The sequence below is a fragment of the Mastomys coucha genome, unplaced genomic scaffold (assembly GCF_008632895.1).
Source record: "Mastomys coucha isolate ucsf_1 unplaced genomic scaffold, UCSF_Mcou_1 pScaffold15, whole genome shotgun sequence".
In the NCBI taxonomy this organism is placed as follows: Eukaryota; Metazoa; Chordata; class Mammalia; order Rodentia; family Muridae; genus Mastomys; species Mastomys coucha.
The window spans coordinates 92,314,699-92,331,889 of NW_022196897.1; the positions used below are offsets into that span (position 1 = coordinate 92,314,699).

General features: G+C 42.7%; 1 protein-coding gene across 10 annotated transcripts in view; it reads left to right on the top strand.

Annotated features, from left to right (window-relative positions):
• Nucleotides 1–17,191, top strand: part of Mpped2 (metallophosphoesterase domain containing 2) — a 183,474-nt gene that overhangs the window by 90,358 nt on the left and 75,925 nt on the right. For all 10 annotated transcript variants that reach the window (XM_031371285.1, XM_031371287.1, XM_031371289.1 and 7 more), the window contains one exon: nucleotides 5,349–5,574. In XM_031371285.1, the coding sequence (XP_031227145.1) occupies nucleotides 5,349–5,574 (226 nt within the window). The remainder of the gene's footprint in view (nucleotides 1–5,348; nucleotides 5,575–17,191) is intronic.

Genomic DNA, 17,191 nt, shown 5'->3' on the forward strand with positions numbered 1-17,191 from the left:
TCCTGTATTTCTAAGGTTTTGTTTCCATGTTCTGTTGAGATTCTTCGAGAGTAACTTTTGTGTGTGGCATCAGGGAGGGATCTGATCTGTGGATGAGTAATGGCTTCTTGGATGGCAGTTGGGAGGGGTAGTTTCCAGCAGCAGCAGCAGCAACACAGTTAATATACATTAGAATGAATAGAACATCCAAAATTGTTTAGGATCCTCTTTAATCCTACTGAAGTTTATAGGTCATATTACTTACTTATAGGTTGTATTACTTTTTCCTACTTATATTCAAAGAAAGAATAGTTTGAAAGGCATGGACTGGAACTTAGCTGACCAGGCCAGATGCCACAGAATAGGATACTTCATAAAAACTTAAACTTGGAAGAAAATATGACACAAGGTTACATTTTTTTCATAGCCTAGTATGCCAAGCCCAGTTCTCGGAGTCTCAGAGCTTCCGGCAACCCTTGGAGAAGCTCATCCATTGCATCACTAAGCAAATATGAATTGTGTACTTATCATTGGGAAGTATTGGACCGAATTCTTTTAGTCAAACAAGGACCCTCGGGCACGATACATGCGGTACATGCCTTCAGACAGTAGGGAGATGAGACACACAGAGGAAGCAACACTGAACACTGGCGCTCCAGTAGTAACCTTGTTTTTTCTGGCAGGCATGTGCTTCTAATGCAGTACATCATGTAGCATTTGCCATCATCACCCTGAGAGCAGAGGACATCTGTTCAAAGTCATACAGCTAATGCACAGTGGAGCCTACGGAGTCCCCGCTCTTAACCCCATGCTCCTCTGCAGCCCATGTGCGACTGGCTTAAAACTCAGTCTTAAGAATAGAAATTTGAAAAGCACAGCAAGACAGCACTACATACTATCTGAAGGTGGGAGGAAGGTGAAGGAGGATGTCATAAGTCAGACAGCGGCAAAGACCTCTGAAGAAGAAGAGAGGGGTGATGCTTGGCACAAGAGAAGGGAGTCTAGCGAGCACAGCGTCAGCCACCGAGAGGGTGGATATCTGCAGAGACGGTGCTGTCACTATGCTCAGACCAGCCCAGGAGAGGGCTAAGAAGAAGCTTTCCATTTCCCTCAGGCAGCTATTAGTGATGTCCCTGGAGGATCATAAAAACAGAAACCAGAATTCCTTGGGTTGTGTATTATTCAGTATAAAACTGTAGTGGTCCATTAGGCAGAGCCAATGTGGGGGCGAGCAGAAGTAGCAGTGAGAGCAAGAAGCTCAGTAGAATTTGTGAGCATTGCTAGATTTTCTGACTTTCCAGGAGAGGGTGGGAAGCCTTGAAATTGTGTGTGCGTGTGCGCATGTGCATCTGTGTGTGTGTGCGTGCGTGCGTGCATGTGCATGTGTGAGATAGCTTCTGTTTTCTAAATGTTAGTTCATCTTTTAAAAGTAAAATTCAGTTAAGAACTAAACTTGACATATCTGTAGGTTGAATTTATCATATCTGGACTCTTTCCAGAAGTTTCAAAGCAAAATGCTGAAGCATCTTGATCCACTTAGGATCATGTTTGCAGCAGACATACATACCTGTTTACATGCCAATGGTCGCTTGTTCTTACTTAATTGGGATAAGTAAATATAAACCCACAGCTAAAGAAGATTCCATAAATAAAGAACTGATGGCCCAAGAGAGATCAAAGCAACGTGTTCCTGAGCAGAAGAGGAGTTTAGTTAAGAGCTCATTTGTTGCCAGGCGGTGGTGGTGCATGACTTCAATCTCGGCACTTGGGAGGCACAGGCAGTTGGTTCTCTGAGTTCGAGGCCAGCTTGGTCTACAGAATGAGTTCCAGGACAGCAATGGCTACGCAGAAAAAAACCTGTCTCCAACAACAACAGCAAAGCAAACAAATGAAAAAGAGTCCAGTTGTTAGAAATATAAGCTATAACCCAAATGGAATGATAGGAAAGCTAAGACTAAGAAACAAAGAGGCCCTTTCTCTCTTTTCCTTTGTCCATGTGGTTGGCCATCCCAAGAATTGAAGAGAAACACAAATTTTACGGCATCTGCTTTGGAGGCTGGCAGTGCAGCAGCCGGAAGGGGCAGTTGGCCTTCCTTATCATCACTCTGCTTTTTAGGGAGGATAGAGTTACACTCTCTATAGCAGGTTGGCCTGGAACTGTGTCCTGAGTTCTGGCATTGCAGGTCTGAGCTAACACTCAGCCGTAAATGGGATATGGCTTGTTTATCAATCCACTATTGATTATCTGAATCTGTACTCTCAAGTGATGGCTGGGATCCCATATTTCTTTCTCTCTTTCTTTCTTTCCTTCCTTCTTTCTTTCTTTCTTTCACTCATTCATTTGCTACTTATATGGCAAATACTTATACCTCAAATTGACCTCTACTGTTATTTATTCAAAAGTGTTCTAACATATGTATTTTATTACATGTGTACATATAACTATATATGAATGAATGTATTGCGTACTTGTGTATATTACGTGTATATCACATATATTTTATTACATATATACATGAAAATACTATAGATCACATTGACATTAACTTTCCAACTATTGCATTTGAAACAATATACACAGTACTTAACATTTTATGGAGAATTCCTGTTCATTTCACCTAGAATAATCCTGTCTGTCATTCCCAGGACACGCTGTCTAATTCCACTAGTTAGCTCTTCGGGTCCCACAGAGCAAGGATTTCTTGAGTTAGGAAAGCAGAATTTGGCCTCGCTTTTTATTCAAGTGGGTCGGTCTAGATGGCCTGATCTGAATAAAATGGATAAAGGCAGGCACCTCTTTGTCTGACAATTTGAAAGTGATGCTATTTGAATACCAAGAAGCTTGAAGCTTGACTGTGGAGCCTTCCAAATTAATCTAGTCTTGTAGAAAAAAAAAGAAAGAAAGAAAGAAAATGCCATCAAGTAACAGGAGATTTGTCAGCCGCCCTGCTTACACTTTTCATATAAAACAGAAAGGTTGGCAGATTATAGACGAAAGGTCAGCTCAGCAAAAAAGAAAATCTGTCAGACAATCTCATAACATAGGTAACCCAGGGCGGAACTTGGATCATGCGATTGGATTCTCAGAGAGAGACGAGTCTGTTGGCGGCGTGTAAATATCATCACCGCTCCTGTGGCTGTTCATTTCGGTGGCTCCTTCTCTAGCGGAGTTCCTGAAATCTGATTTAAAAGACACAGAGGATGCTTGCTTTCCTGAGGAGGATTTACAGTATCGCCGAAGTTTCACCTTTTATTTCTTGTTGGCTTGTTTTGAAGAGCTAAAGGGGGTGAGGGGAGTACTTCCTTTGCCCAGTGTCTCAGATTCAACCATTCTGAACCAAAAATCTAAAAGGAGGAAATAGTGCAACAGTAGCGGCGTCTACTGAATGAGTTCCCAATGCACCCAGCATCACTGACAGAGGAGATAGCCACAGTGTGATATGAACCGGTAGCCAAGGCCCACTCTGGCAGGACCTGCCTCAGGACACATTGCTACTCAGAAAAACATTTTCAGCCTGTTCTGACTTGAGGAACCCAGACGCATCTGTGGGTGCATAATCTAACCGCAGTCAGCAACAGCCTCACTATATCAGCAGGAACAGTGCTGGGAATTTGAGGCCCTGTTAATCCATCTTTCATCTGTGCTTCAAGTGCAGAATTGTGCAAAATAGCAGCACCGTTCTAAGGCATTTGCAACAACACATCACGCTCCTAATTGCCCAACTTGCATAAGCATGCCTTCGAGAGTGGCTTCCTGCTTCTACTGCACTCTTCCCCCACAGCCCTGCAAATAACTGAGGCCAGAGGTATGTCACCCAGTAGTGTGTGCCGCCATTGGGTATCTCTTGACTCTTGGCCTCAGTGTTTCTGATTCCCTTACTCCACAGAATCATTCTTCACCATTGCGTTCACCTTCTCTTGAGCCTTCCCGTTACAGCACATGCCATATATGCAATTTTATTACCCTTAGAAACTGAAAATCAAGAGCTGAAGAAAAGTTGCAGTGTTATAAAACATCACCACTGTCTCAAAACACACACACGCACACACACACACACACACACACACACACACACACACACACACACACACACACACACACACACAGCTGTGTGTGCTGGAGGCTGCTGGCATGGTGGAAACTCTCCAGTGCAGTCTTCATAGATTGCTCTGCTGAAATCCAAGTGCCAATGGCAGAAGTTACTACCACTCCCAATAAAAAGTCTCTTCCCACTAAAGCTTCCTTAATTAAATCATCAGCTCTGGCTTGCTGGTAAGGATCAATTCTTACAAGAGTATTCTCTTTCCTGCTCAGGGTAACCTTAATTCTTCCTAGAATGGCAGGCAACATTAATTTTGCACTGGACCCAGGAGTCTCAGCAAGGTAGAATTATATTTGCCTCCACCCCACCCTTGTTTTCACCCCAAAATAAAATAAAATGAGCGATAGTTTCATTGGCGAGGTTTGAGGGATGGGTACTGACAGAGCAGGGAAAGGATTAATGTGAGGATGGCGATGGCTGCCCGGTTCTATCTCCCCTTGGAAATTTGGTTCTTATAGCATCACAGTGAGTTATTAATATGTATGACCTGTACTTTATTCAAACATTATAAATCTATGCAGGAGTCTGGTGTTTGGATTTTCCTTTCTAGCTTTCATTCTTCTTCCCAGAATTATCTCATTTCGATCGGGAAACTTTTGCATAAAGAGTGCACACCGAGAACTCACATTTCCATAGCATAAATATTAAAGGGGGGTTAAAGCTTTACAGTTTCTTCTCCCATCCCAATGGGAGGAAAGTTGGCCTTCCAATCACTGGCCCTTAATAATGTTCTGTTTACTCAGAAGCCGAAAGGTAAATGTAAAATTAGACTTGCATTATGGCATTATAGGTTCCTTATCTGGACTTAGGATGCACTGTAGAATGCTTTGTTTGAAGGGTGCACTAAAAATCTAGCACATATGTATGCTGTTAAAAATACTTGGTTGTCTTAATTTATTGAGAACCAAGCCTTCTCTTTAGGGTCATGGTCAATCTTTACACAAAACAAAACAAAAATTGGATAATTGTGTATAGAACCATCACAGTGGATCTGTAAAATCTTGAAAGAAATGGAGCTGGAAAGCTTGATGCCTTTTTAGCAGCTGTTTAGCTCCATATAGCTTTCTGTTTCTGGGTTATTTTCATTTTTGGTAGCCTGGAAATTTAGGAAAAGCCTAAATTTTGGTTTACATGGAAATAGAAGGAAATGTGTGAGTATTTCATTCGGGTGAGCTGTCTGCTAATCACAGTCTTGGCTGTTGTATTTTGTGATGGGAAATGAATGTGCTAATTGGTCCTTTTTTTCTCTCCTTCTTGTTATTACAGGAAACCTGCCATATGAATATAAAATTGTGATTGCTGGGAATCATGAACTGACATTTGATAAGGAATTCATGGCAGACCTCGTTAAACAGGACTACTACCGTTTCCCCTCTGTGTCCAAATTGAAACCAGAGGACTTTGACAATGTTCAGTCCCTCCTGACAAACAGTATTTACTTGCAAGATTCAGAGGTAACCGTGAAGGGATTCAGGATATACGGTGCACCCTGGTAAGTGCTCATTCAACAGGTTTCCACTGTTTTCAAGTTGGGAACCAAGAAAAATGCATTTGGGACTTAGCTGCTTTCCATGAAAATGAATAGGATAGAAGGAAAGGCTGTTGGTTCATTGGCAACCAGGCACGTCATCTGGTCCCACTGTAAATTAGTTTTGAGTATTTTCATCATCAAACAGACTCCTTTAGGTGGCAAGAACGAAACTAAAGCTTTAGTAGACATGTATGTAGTTATATGACTGGGGCTCTACATGTGTCTGTGCAAACATAGAGAGACTTGCCAAAGGCTGATCTGTTACTCTTGACAGATTTAGCTACTCTAAACTCCATGGGAGTGTTTCCCCTTTCAGTTATGCAGCTGCAGTCATGAAATGCCTTGCATATAGGTCAAGTTTTCTCAAGCCTCTCTACCTATCAGACTGACTGGTTCTGGAAAGATAACTTTTGAAATCTAGTCTCAAAGACCTTCCTGATTCTCCTCTCTCAGAGAAACCCCAGAAATCTGTGTTTTTATAAAGGCTTTCCAGATGAAACAGATGCTCAGGCAATTTGGAGGTTGTTGATTGATAGCCCAGTCCTAGAAGTCTAGAACTGCGCTCTGGAGCACATCCTAGGGGCCTCACAGTGGGACTCTGGATGTTGGCTTTCATTGCCAGGTTTTAAAGAAGCTACTCTGTGTTCCCAGACCTTAGATTTTGTACCTTTAAAGTAGTGAAAATGAATAGTACCTTTTACCTGTTTGTTGAAGGATTCCATAGGTGTCACATGGAATGTATTTAGAAGAGAGCCTGGTAATTGCCTTACAATAACATTTCTCATTTTCCTGCTCTTGACTTTACCACCGTGAGTTTGGGTGTACTTGAGAAAGTTACTTAGCCCAGACCAATGTTTTCATCTCTGAAATGAGAATATTTGACTGGAGATTATCTGCATAAGATAATTCCAAGATTATCTGTGAGCCTTGAGCAGAGCAACTAAACTTTCCCCATCCCCCTGGAAAAGCCCCCAAGTCTTTTGCTCCAAGCTGGGTTAGAGCTACACAGAGAACAGCAGAGCAGACTCCCATTGTCTCTTTTTTCCCTGACTCACTGGAATTCTTAGTTTATAGCAGGTGTGAGCAGTGCATTTTGTTGTACTTCAACCTGACCATGACTGTGAGTTCCTCATTAACTACCATAAATGGGCACTGTTTTAAGTCTGCTGTTGTGTCAGTTGTCTAATTTAGTCTTTAATCTGCCTGTAGGATTTAGGTACCAGTGTAATTTTCATTTAGCAAGTAAGCAAACTGAGGCACAGAAGGTTAAAGACTGCTTAGGAAACCATAGGCAATGAGTGGTAGCCTTACTACCCTGCAATTGCACCTGACTCCAGAGAAAATAGTGTGGCCAAGGGTAGCAATAGGAGTGCTGGTGATATAATGTGATTGTCAGAGGTTATAATTGCAGGTCCACTTTAAATTTGACTCTATTAAAATCCATATATTTATTTTTATGCATGAGAAGATGGCAGAAGGTAACATGATGAATAGCATACATCCTGTTCAGCTGTGATCAAAAAAAAAAAATTCACCCTTTTTGAAACAGAGTGTTGATATCAGTGATTCTGGATATGGAGGAGGGTGTGAGCTTTTTCCACTTCTTGGTCTAATTCTTAATATAATTTAGTATTGAAGAATGACCTCTGGTTGTCAGAGAAACTTATGTGCTGGTTAAATCATTTTTTTCAGCCATGTCTAGTGTTTTTGAACAATCTACAAAGGGCATAGGACATTGGGTTGTTCATGAACAGTCAGTGCTTTCAAAGATCCCAGATCACTAATCTTTGAAACAATGACAGAGAAATAGAAAAAATATCCCCCATGGTTTAAGCTGATCTAAATCTGCTTAGGATAGAACTAGCTAAACAAAATTATAGCTGTGATGTATGAGGTGATGGTTAGGATCCCAAGGGAGACCTTAAAGTATCTTAAAATATAAAAACAAATTAATAATTGAAATATGGGATATGGTGGGATATGATCCAGTTTGGGTAGTTGGTTCATGTTGCAGATGAAGTTTAATCAGAACTAGATTACTATCATTTACAATTTTTAAAAATCGCTTAAAATTTTTTAACAATTCAGTATTAGAGAACGTAATTGAAGTCAAAAACTAGGCAAAATTATTGTGTCTTGAAATGTTGTCCTGAGATAGTTCCTTGTAGGGTATATTGAGATTAAAAACAAAATTGAAAAAAAAAAAAACAAAATTGACCCCTTTTTCCTGCTGAACACTTCTTTACAAAGAAGAGCGTCTGTAGGTAGAATTTAGGGCATCTAAAAGAGGGATTTGCGCCATTCTCTGAGGTTATTAGTACTTTGGTTTTTGATCAAGAATCAAAAATAGGGGCGATTTCTACCCTATTCTCCTGAGACATCAGTTGTTTGAATGTCACTATGAAAACATTCTGTTTAAATAGATATTCCCAGGGCTACTGAATGTTGTCTGAGGGATTTCTTCCTGAGCATTTCTGTGCCTGGAAGCCCATGTGTCCCTTTTTTTTTGTTTGTTTGTTTTGTTTTGTTTTGTTTTGTTTTGTTTTTTGAGACAGAGCTTCTCTGTGTAGTCCTGGCTGTCCTGGAACTCACTCTGTAGACCAGGCTGGCCTCGAACTCAGAAATCCTCCTGCCTCTGCCTCCCAAGTGCTGGGATTATAGGCGTGCGCCACCACTGCCCGGCTCATTTCTACCACATACTCCCTGGGACTTTGGATGACTTCATTTGTCTTTGCTTTGTTTGGTTTTTAACCTCCATTCCTCTGTTTTCTCATCTTTACAGTATCACTTCCCTCATACCCTAAACTTTTCCATCTACAGTATAGCGAAGACCCCAAGCCAAGAGTTAGTATTTGAGAAGTGTAGTTGCCACCATGAGCAGTAGAGTATTGGTCCTTTCTGTCAACTACTGGAGACTTTACACCAGGAGTCAGAGGAATGTGTTCTGACCCTGGTTCAGCCTCTCTGCTCATTGGATGATGCAGGATGAGGCATGTGTCTTCTCAATTTAGTATATGAAACAGAAGAAAAGGTGTCTGATCTAGGCTCTTTCATACTTCCAGTACATAAATGTTCACCAAAGTTAGAATCTTCAAAGATAATACATATTGGTAGACATGGTTATTTTAGTGCCTTACAAATTTTTAACCTCTTGTACTATTAAAATTTTGCATACAAGCAAAATTTGAGTGAAATTATATCATACCTAGTTCTTTTTCATTTTAGGAATTAAGGTTTTATCATTGTTATTCTATCTCTGAGATTTCCCTGCAGGTAAAAGCCTCCTCAGTGGCCCAATACATATTCCAAAATATTAGAAACTAGTTAATTTAGACTTCTGTGATTTCTAGGAAATTTTCTAGAGGAAATTTTTCAGTTATGAATTGATAATGCTGTTAGTGGTTTTCATTCAAGAACAAAAATCAAAGCAAGAACTTTTATCCTAGCCATTTCCAACCTGCCATCCATGGGTTTCACAAAAGCTGTTGCCATCAGACCAAGGAAATTGCTGTAACTCTTGAATTTTAAAAGTAGAAAGATAGAGTGTAGCTGTCTCTTTTAGAAGATGTGCTTAGTATGCCCAAGGCCCCAGGGTTTTGTTCTGCAGCATCACCTTCCCCATAAGATAAAGTCATTGTTAGATGGTTCAACTTCAGAGAAAGAATACTCATCTGCCTTCATTGTGTGCTTCCAACTGTGTCACAGCTGAACGCTTCCGAAAGACTAGAGAGAATACTGTTGGTTCCGGGTGTACAACTTATTGGGAATTTATATACAGAGCCTAGCTTGCAGCACATCTCAGCATCCTGCATGTGTACAACTGCAGTGTACCATGCCACTTACTACCTCTCCAACGAAGAGGATTGGGATGTGAGTTGATGGGTCTGAGAAAATTTAGTGTTCCACAAGCAGAAGTTGTGAACCGGATGTTAGTCTGGAAGGAGAGGGGCTCCTTGAAAGGATGGCAAGTGTAGATGAGTATTTTTCAGAGAGTTTCTTGGCTGCAGGGGAACTTGGCAGGAATACAGTTTTCTGCGTTCGATCTGAATTTCTTCACCAACCCCTTCCATCAACCTAAAGGAAAGCAATCAGACACGCACTTTAGATAGGTCACTCAGGATTTTCTTAACTTCTGCCATCATTTCCTTTTGCCCCTTTGGGAGACAGAGGAGAGGGATTGCGTCATCAGGCAGCTAGCCAGCTTTGAAAGATCACAGGTTTTCCATGCCTAGTGTTCACGCTTGGCCTCCAAGATGACCCTCCGTTTCCTCTTTCTGGTTGCACCCTCTGCAGCATCTTCTGCAAAGGCAAAGATGAGAGAGAGAAGAAAGAATTCGAACCTGTCAAATGTGAGCCACTGTAGTAAGCAGTTGCTTGTCAGTTCATACCAAAGGGGAGGTGGAATTTTGGAATCATCTTCACATTTTTGATTACTGAACCTGCACCCAGCCCTTTAATGCTAGCGGGCTTCAGTTTAACTTTTCCCACGGAACAGTCTGTGCAGACCAGCTGGGTCTTCTTTTAGCAATCTCATGATAGCAAGATGCTGTGGCGACAGAAAGAAGGAAAGAAGGAAGGAAGAAAGGAAGGAAGGAAGGAAGGAAGGAAGGAAGGAAGGAAGGAAGGAAAGAAGGGAGAGAGGGAGGGAGGGAGGGAGGAAGGAAAGAAGGAAGGAGGGAGGGAGGATGGAAGGAGGGAAGAAGAAGGAAGGAATGTAGGAAAGGAAGGAAGGGAAGGAGGGAAAGGAAGGAAGGGAACCAAACTCACACTTACTAAGAGATAAGTAAGCCCTGGAGCTAAAACTAGACAGACCCTGGCCATAGCCTAGAATGCTCAGACTAGAACTGCCATCTTGTCCCTTGCTAGCCTGCACCTTACTCCTCCTGCACAAAACCAGCCTCCCCCTGATGTTTAATGAACATGAGTGGGGCTTTCCTATGTCCGGGAATTTGATCCCTCAAATCAAAAGGGTCAGGAACAAAGAGCTCCTTTTTCACGTTAAAATGGACACAGGTGTAATTTGTCAGATTTAGTAACTGTAGAGGAAGTGCCCTATCTTCCACAGCAGAAAAATTAGATAAGACTCAGGCCTGGTAGTTCGAAAATGGCCAAAAGAGGAAGAGAGTGCCCACTGCCCTTCATTTTCAAAGGAAGCATGAACCTGGATCCCCCTCCCTCCTCTGTTCCTTTCATTTGGCATCATAAACACATTGAGTTCATTCATTCATTTAGATGTAATTTCCGCTGCCATTCTCAAAGCCAGAGTCAAGTGTCGACTCCACTCCCTGGCATAGATAATTGTGTCTGCACACAAATCGCTACAAGGTTGCGTGTGTTGTCTTGTTCTGATCAGGGCGGCAGGGCTTTATGGTTAGGCTGTCAGAGAAGCTTCAGATGTTTTTGTTTCCAATTATAAGTTCCGTAATGCATCGTGTATTTTGCTGACAGTCTCCAAGTTCTTGAAATAGTGAAAAAATTAACAGCAGATATTGAGTGAGAGGATTAGAAAGCCAATTGGCAACTCGTGATAGAACGCAGATACAGGAATTGGGTGCAGTGGGTTCATTTATTTTATTTTCACAGTTGTACTTTGTAATTAACTTAGGCAAAGAAAGAAGGAAGGAGGGGAAGGAAGAAAGAAAGGAAGGAAGGGAAGAAGGAAGGGAAGGAGGGAGGGAGGGAGAGAGGAAAGGAGGAAGGAAGAAAGGGAGGGGAAGAAGAAAGGGAAAGAAGAAATGAAGGAAAAGAAAATCTCATATCTCTATGTTCAGCAGGAAAGTCTGTTTGCAGATTGTAATCACTGTTGGTTCCACACACTTTTTGCCGGGATCCCCAGCTTTTACTTAAGAGAATTCCAAAAGATATTGGCACAAAAAGAATGGATGGCGTGTGTGTGTGTGTGTGTGTGTGTGTGTGTGTGTGTGTGTGTTAAACAAATATGCACTCTGCTTTTACATGATTCTCTTTAAAGGCCTAGACTAACATTTCATTTTGCTTGGCTCCAGGCCCACAGGCGCAAACCTATGGCCATTCTGCTCTGGTGTAGAGTTACAGGGCTCTGTTTATATTATTGCCTATTTCAGAATGCAGCTGACTGCTCTTAAAGCCACACCGGATCAGATTCACTTCTGGTTTTAACAACTGCCTTGTTTATTTGAAAAAAAAAAAAAGGACAAAGCAAAACCGATTGGCTTTGCTTCCTACCTCCCATAGATAGCCAGATCAGTGCAGTAAATACCACCTCCAAGGCCAGCTTATGCAGTTTGTTGCATTGGATCCCACTCAGACCTTTCTGCCAGCAGCCCTACCCAGCTTGTCTACATATCTTCTCCTGCTTCGAACCTTTATGGAAACGGGGCTAAAGAATGATCTGTAACACTCCATTGGGCTTCAAATCCGCGGCAGTCACAATTTTAATCTTTGCTTGGAGGTGGCTGCACCAGTAACTCAGCAAATGGCATGGATAGACTCACATTTAGAAGGTAGTATTTCACTCAGACTTTGTACAAATGATGTCTCATTTGGGCCACCTAGAAGTCCTCAAAATCACATCATCACTCACAAGAGTTAGTCAGACCCAAGATTTCCATGCACTGATATGCTGGGTGTTGTTCGGCACTGTTGCTTTTGGACAGAGTCCAAGTTAAGGCAGAAGGTGACTTGCCCAGAGTCCCAGAGCCACTGTGAGAAATAGGAGCTGGACCCAGAATTCCTTGGCCAAGCCCTTTACTTTGGGATAGTCCAGCAAGGACATCCATCCTCTCCTCAGACTGAACGAACTCAGGCAGTGACCATTCTGCCTTATCTTTGAAGACAAGGCTGCCCCCATTTAGTTGTAAAAAGGCTGTACATTATTCCGGGTCTCATCACTCTGCAGGGACTCTCATGGGATTAAGTATGTTTATGGAGCGGGGCAATAGGAGACTTGAGACAAAAGGAATGACCTGGTATCTTCTATATGCCATGGTTCAGAGAATGGGGGGGGTTTGAAAAAGAAAAATCTCCGTCTCAGCGTGTTGCATGACATTCTGGTCTTTCAGCTTTGTGGATGCTCTGCGTATGCTACAGATCAGGAGCCAAAGCTCATCTCATGAGGCTGCCCCTCTCTGCCTAACTTGAGCCTCTGTAGCAAGAAGGATGGGGTTGCTGGGGATATGTCCCAAGTGCTGGCCGGGTGGCATGCACTTCAGTGGAAACCAGGTTGACATGGGCTACTGGAAGCCGGGCGGTGGTGGCGCACGCCTTTAATCCCAGCACTTGGGAGGCAGAGGCAGGCGGATCTCTGAGTTCGAGGCCAGCCTGGTCTACAGAGTGAGTTCCAGGACAGCCAGGGCTAAACAGAGAAACCCTGTCTCAAAAAAAAAAAAAAAAAAAAAAAAAAAAAAAAAAAAAAAAAAAAGACATGGGCTACTGGAAAGACCTGAACCATATCATTGAGGTTTGGCTGAGCTGTTGGGCAGTGAGCGGGGTGTCCTCTCATTCTTCACGTTACAGTCATAGGCTCCTCCTCGTAATCCAGAGTGCTGCTGGCAAATCAAAGGGGATTCTAATGTGGCTTCAAGCTCCACAAACAGAACAGTGACCAATCAACTTTGTTCTCCATGCTTACTCTAGGCTAGCCCAGTGCAGACCTACTGAATGCTCAGTCCATATCGAATGAATAAATGAATGGGTGAGCAAACAATACAGTGGAAGTGGAAAGATGAGCCAAAGGGTTACACCAATGATGCGACGGGCTGGCCGATCTGGGTCTCCCTCAACTCACCGGAGAAACGGGGTCCTAGTCAGGTCAACAAGGCGTAGGCGAAGAAATGATGGCAGAGACAACACATGAAGTATAGGATCTAAATGTATTTCTTAGAAATGGCATCAGACTTTTACAGTCATTGCAAAAGAGAGATGGTAAATCTGGCAGCTCAATAGTTGAGGTACATCTGAGGCTATCTGAAACATACTGGGTCTAAAGTAGCAGCTATCTCCTCTGAACTGGTGCTGCATCCCCTGGGCCCAAGTGCTCTGGGCCCGGGGGACTGCTGATTGCATGAATCTGAGTCCTAGCCCATCTAAGTTCTAGTCTTTGTCTGAGCGCCAGTGCAAGTGCAGTGCGAGTCCCTCTGCGAGTCCTTCTCCAAGTCCCAGCCCTAATCCTTGTCCTTGTCCTTGTCTACAAAGTGAAAAGCAGGCTTAAGTAGCATACAGCAAGCAGGGCAGATTACAAGAGTCAAGTAGGCAAGTGACCGCACATCAAAGTCAGTAGGGTCTGGTAGCTAGGTGTGAAGCAGGAGGAAGAGGAGTGGAACTCTCCCTGTTGAGGCATTTTGATATTTCTATGCTATTTCTGTGGTCCTGCTGGAGGCAATGACTAGGAGGTTTTAATCTAACACTTCTAGCTAATGTCTTTAGGTGGAAGCCCTTCATTATTCTCTAGTATGTAAAACATTTCTAAGTATTATGAACTGTCTATTGCTCTAAGGAATGTACTCGGCCTCTGTTGCTAGCTCTGGCAAGGCAGATACTTTGAGAAAAATTGCAAGCTATGGACAGCTTGGTATTAAACTAGGATAGTTGGAAACATTGTGTCGGCCAGGAGACAATGCCCAATCTTAGCCATTTCTTGGGGTACCTTTATGCCTAATTATGAGGGTGTGTTGACCATTGGAAAGACTAATCTGGAACACGTCTGAGTTAGGGGATACCAGCGACTGTCTGAAATCCAGGAGGCACAGAACTCCTTTTGGAATCTTATTGCCTCTTATCCTTTATCAGTATTTTATCCCCGATATTTTAGATGTGACTGGAGTAGACGAGTGTGCGTAGCAAATGAGATAGCAGCTGTAAGCAAAATGCTTCCAATAAAAGTCAGGCAGAATGTATAGAATGGAAGACCAGATATGGAACAGCAAAGTGGAACCAAACAAAGCTCTAAGCTGTGACCCAAGCCTTCAAGAACTGGTCCAGACCTCCCTGGTGGTCCAGACCTCCCTGGTGGTCCCATGGTGAGTGTGGAGAGCTCAGCATGTCCCTAGGTGAGCATGGTGTCACAAACGCAAGGGAAAGGGAAAGACAAACTTTACTTTAAGGCCCTACAGGTTTCAGCCATAGAACAACGACCTCTTTGTGGGCCCTATTATTCCTCCTTGCCTCAGATGCCTCATTCCACGCTGTGAGTAGTGAGAGAACTTGCTAGTTGTACCCTTGGGGAATGTTTCTTCAGGACTTCATTCAAGGCCAGTGCAAAGCTGATTTTATTGGGAAGCTAGAGAAGCAGACTTAGAGCGTCCTCTGGACATTGCCAAGGAGTCGCAGATGCCTGCCTGGTGGCTGGATTCTTTATAGTAGAGCACGGAGATCTTTACCATTCATTTTTTTTTTTGAGGTATTTGATAGGTGAAGAGTCCTTAGTCTGTGCTCTGAACTATAAATATAAGTGGCTTTTTCCAGATTGTACCCCTTCGTAAGCTATTCAGGTCCCATGACAAGCTCAGTCCACGCCAACCTGCGTACCACTCCATGCTCTCCCCTGTAGCTCAAATGTGTTCACAGATCAGACCAGGTAACTGTGCCGGTTGCTTTAACGCTTCCGATGGTCTGCAATGAAGGTGAGGTGGGCCTCCTTCCAGTTATCAGAGGTTGCCCTGCCACCTTTTCTCCCTGTTAGCTCACACCACTGCACTGCCTCTGTATAACATCACCACAGGACTCCCTTTCCCCTCCTCTGGTACTTATCATCTCAAGGGTCTGTTTGTAAGCCCATGGGAAGTTTGGTAGAACACAGCTCAACTGGGTCATATTCAAGGACATATCCCTGCCATTGAAGACCTTGTTAAAACTGAGCTAAGCCCTACTTGTTGGTTCTCTCTTCTCTTAAACCATCTGTTCCCTGGGCTAACACTTCTGGAAAGAACTTAACAGGAGGACGCCATACCCTGAAATCTTAGCTCCCTGTGTCAGTCATAAGCAGATAATGCCCAATCTACTTGCCAAATGAGGGAGGGAGGCAGTTCTATACACATGTGCAGGCTCTGGCTTTCAAAAGAGACCGTCGGTTTTATCACATAGACCTTGATAAACATCATCTAGTCCCTGAGCCATAACTGAATTTGTCAAATTGGCATGCAAACAATAACTATCAGGTATGGAGCATCACCTACATGAATGTACTTTGTATAGTATGTGTTTAAGCTTGGCCCTGTCTCTATAGATGTGTCATTACCACTCCACCTTGAAAAACTAGAAGACTGAGCATGAGAGACATTAAATAACTTGCCTAGTGATTCACTTCACAAAGGACAGGAAATCCTGAAAGTCAGACTCCAACCTGTGTGGTCCCATAGCTTTTTATTCTTTGCCAGTCCTGTAGTCATCAGGGAATTGATAAGAGATTGTGTTTGTCAACCTCCTGGTACTCATTAAATGATAAGTAAAGTATAAGTTTCTTTCCTGAACTGAGAGTTTTTAGCTCTCTGATGGCTGGTGTTATTTTTTGTTTGTTAATGGTCAAAGGAGATAAGTAGGAAATTTAATTCAATAAAATGTTTACCTCTGTGTAAGTGTGTGAGAGACAGATAGACAGACAGAGCCACATGGGGGGAATAGAGTTTTAAGAAGAAGTAAATATTGTCTACTTCCTCTGGCATGACAAGTTGCTTATGATCTGGGTAAGGGGAAGCCATTTAGGAAAGGAACCCTGTATATTGGCTGCATTTGGTTGAAAAGCATGGAAGAGTGACTAGATGGCTGTTAGATGAAGACAAATAGGACAGTTTTAAGGTCACTGAAATGGAGTATCATTTTCAATGTATGAGTAACACTTAGCAGTGTGTCCTCACCCAGGAAAGATAAAAGTAATGTTGGATAGTGACTGTAAATTCAGTTCTGACCATTCCATGAGGGCTGTTCCTGCTCAAGGCAAGTGGCAAATTTGCAAGCCTCGGGGATAGCAGAGAATGTGCCTGGATTCCGCACGAATCAGGGGAGATGAGCCAAAAAAAAAAAAAAAAAAAAACCTGCATTAACTTGGGACAGGATGGAAGACTGCTCAAATGATAGGAAAGATTATCTGTTCAAATACAAACACAGTTACTGTGACTAACAATAGCTGTGTATGCCAGCTGCATCAAAAAAGAGGGACAGCCCATTAGAAGAGAAGCATCTGGTATGTATAAGAGCAAATTGCAGGAAATGAATCTAAGTTAGGATCTAAGTTAGATTCTCCCCAGGTAGACAAAATTCCGAGACAGTATCTGAGGAGTGGGTGATATGGACTAGTTAATTTAGGTACTGTAGGCATGGTGGGTTTACAGCTGTGAAAGGTAGAGCTAACATTTCATAGGAATTTCAGTAACATTTCGTAGGAATTCACAGTACATCGACATCGAAGACCAAGCAAGACTAGTGAGCTTATAAGGGCCTAGTCAGGTAGAGATCCACCCGCTGATTCTTTGTGCCTTCCTAATTCTGATTACCCATATCCTGGATCCTTTACACACAAAGCGAGCACATAAAACTGAGACAGCCAGCTGCTGCCTGGCTAAAGAACTGCGAACCACGGTGTCTTCCCTGACTTTGAAATATTGTT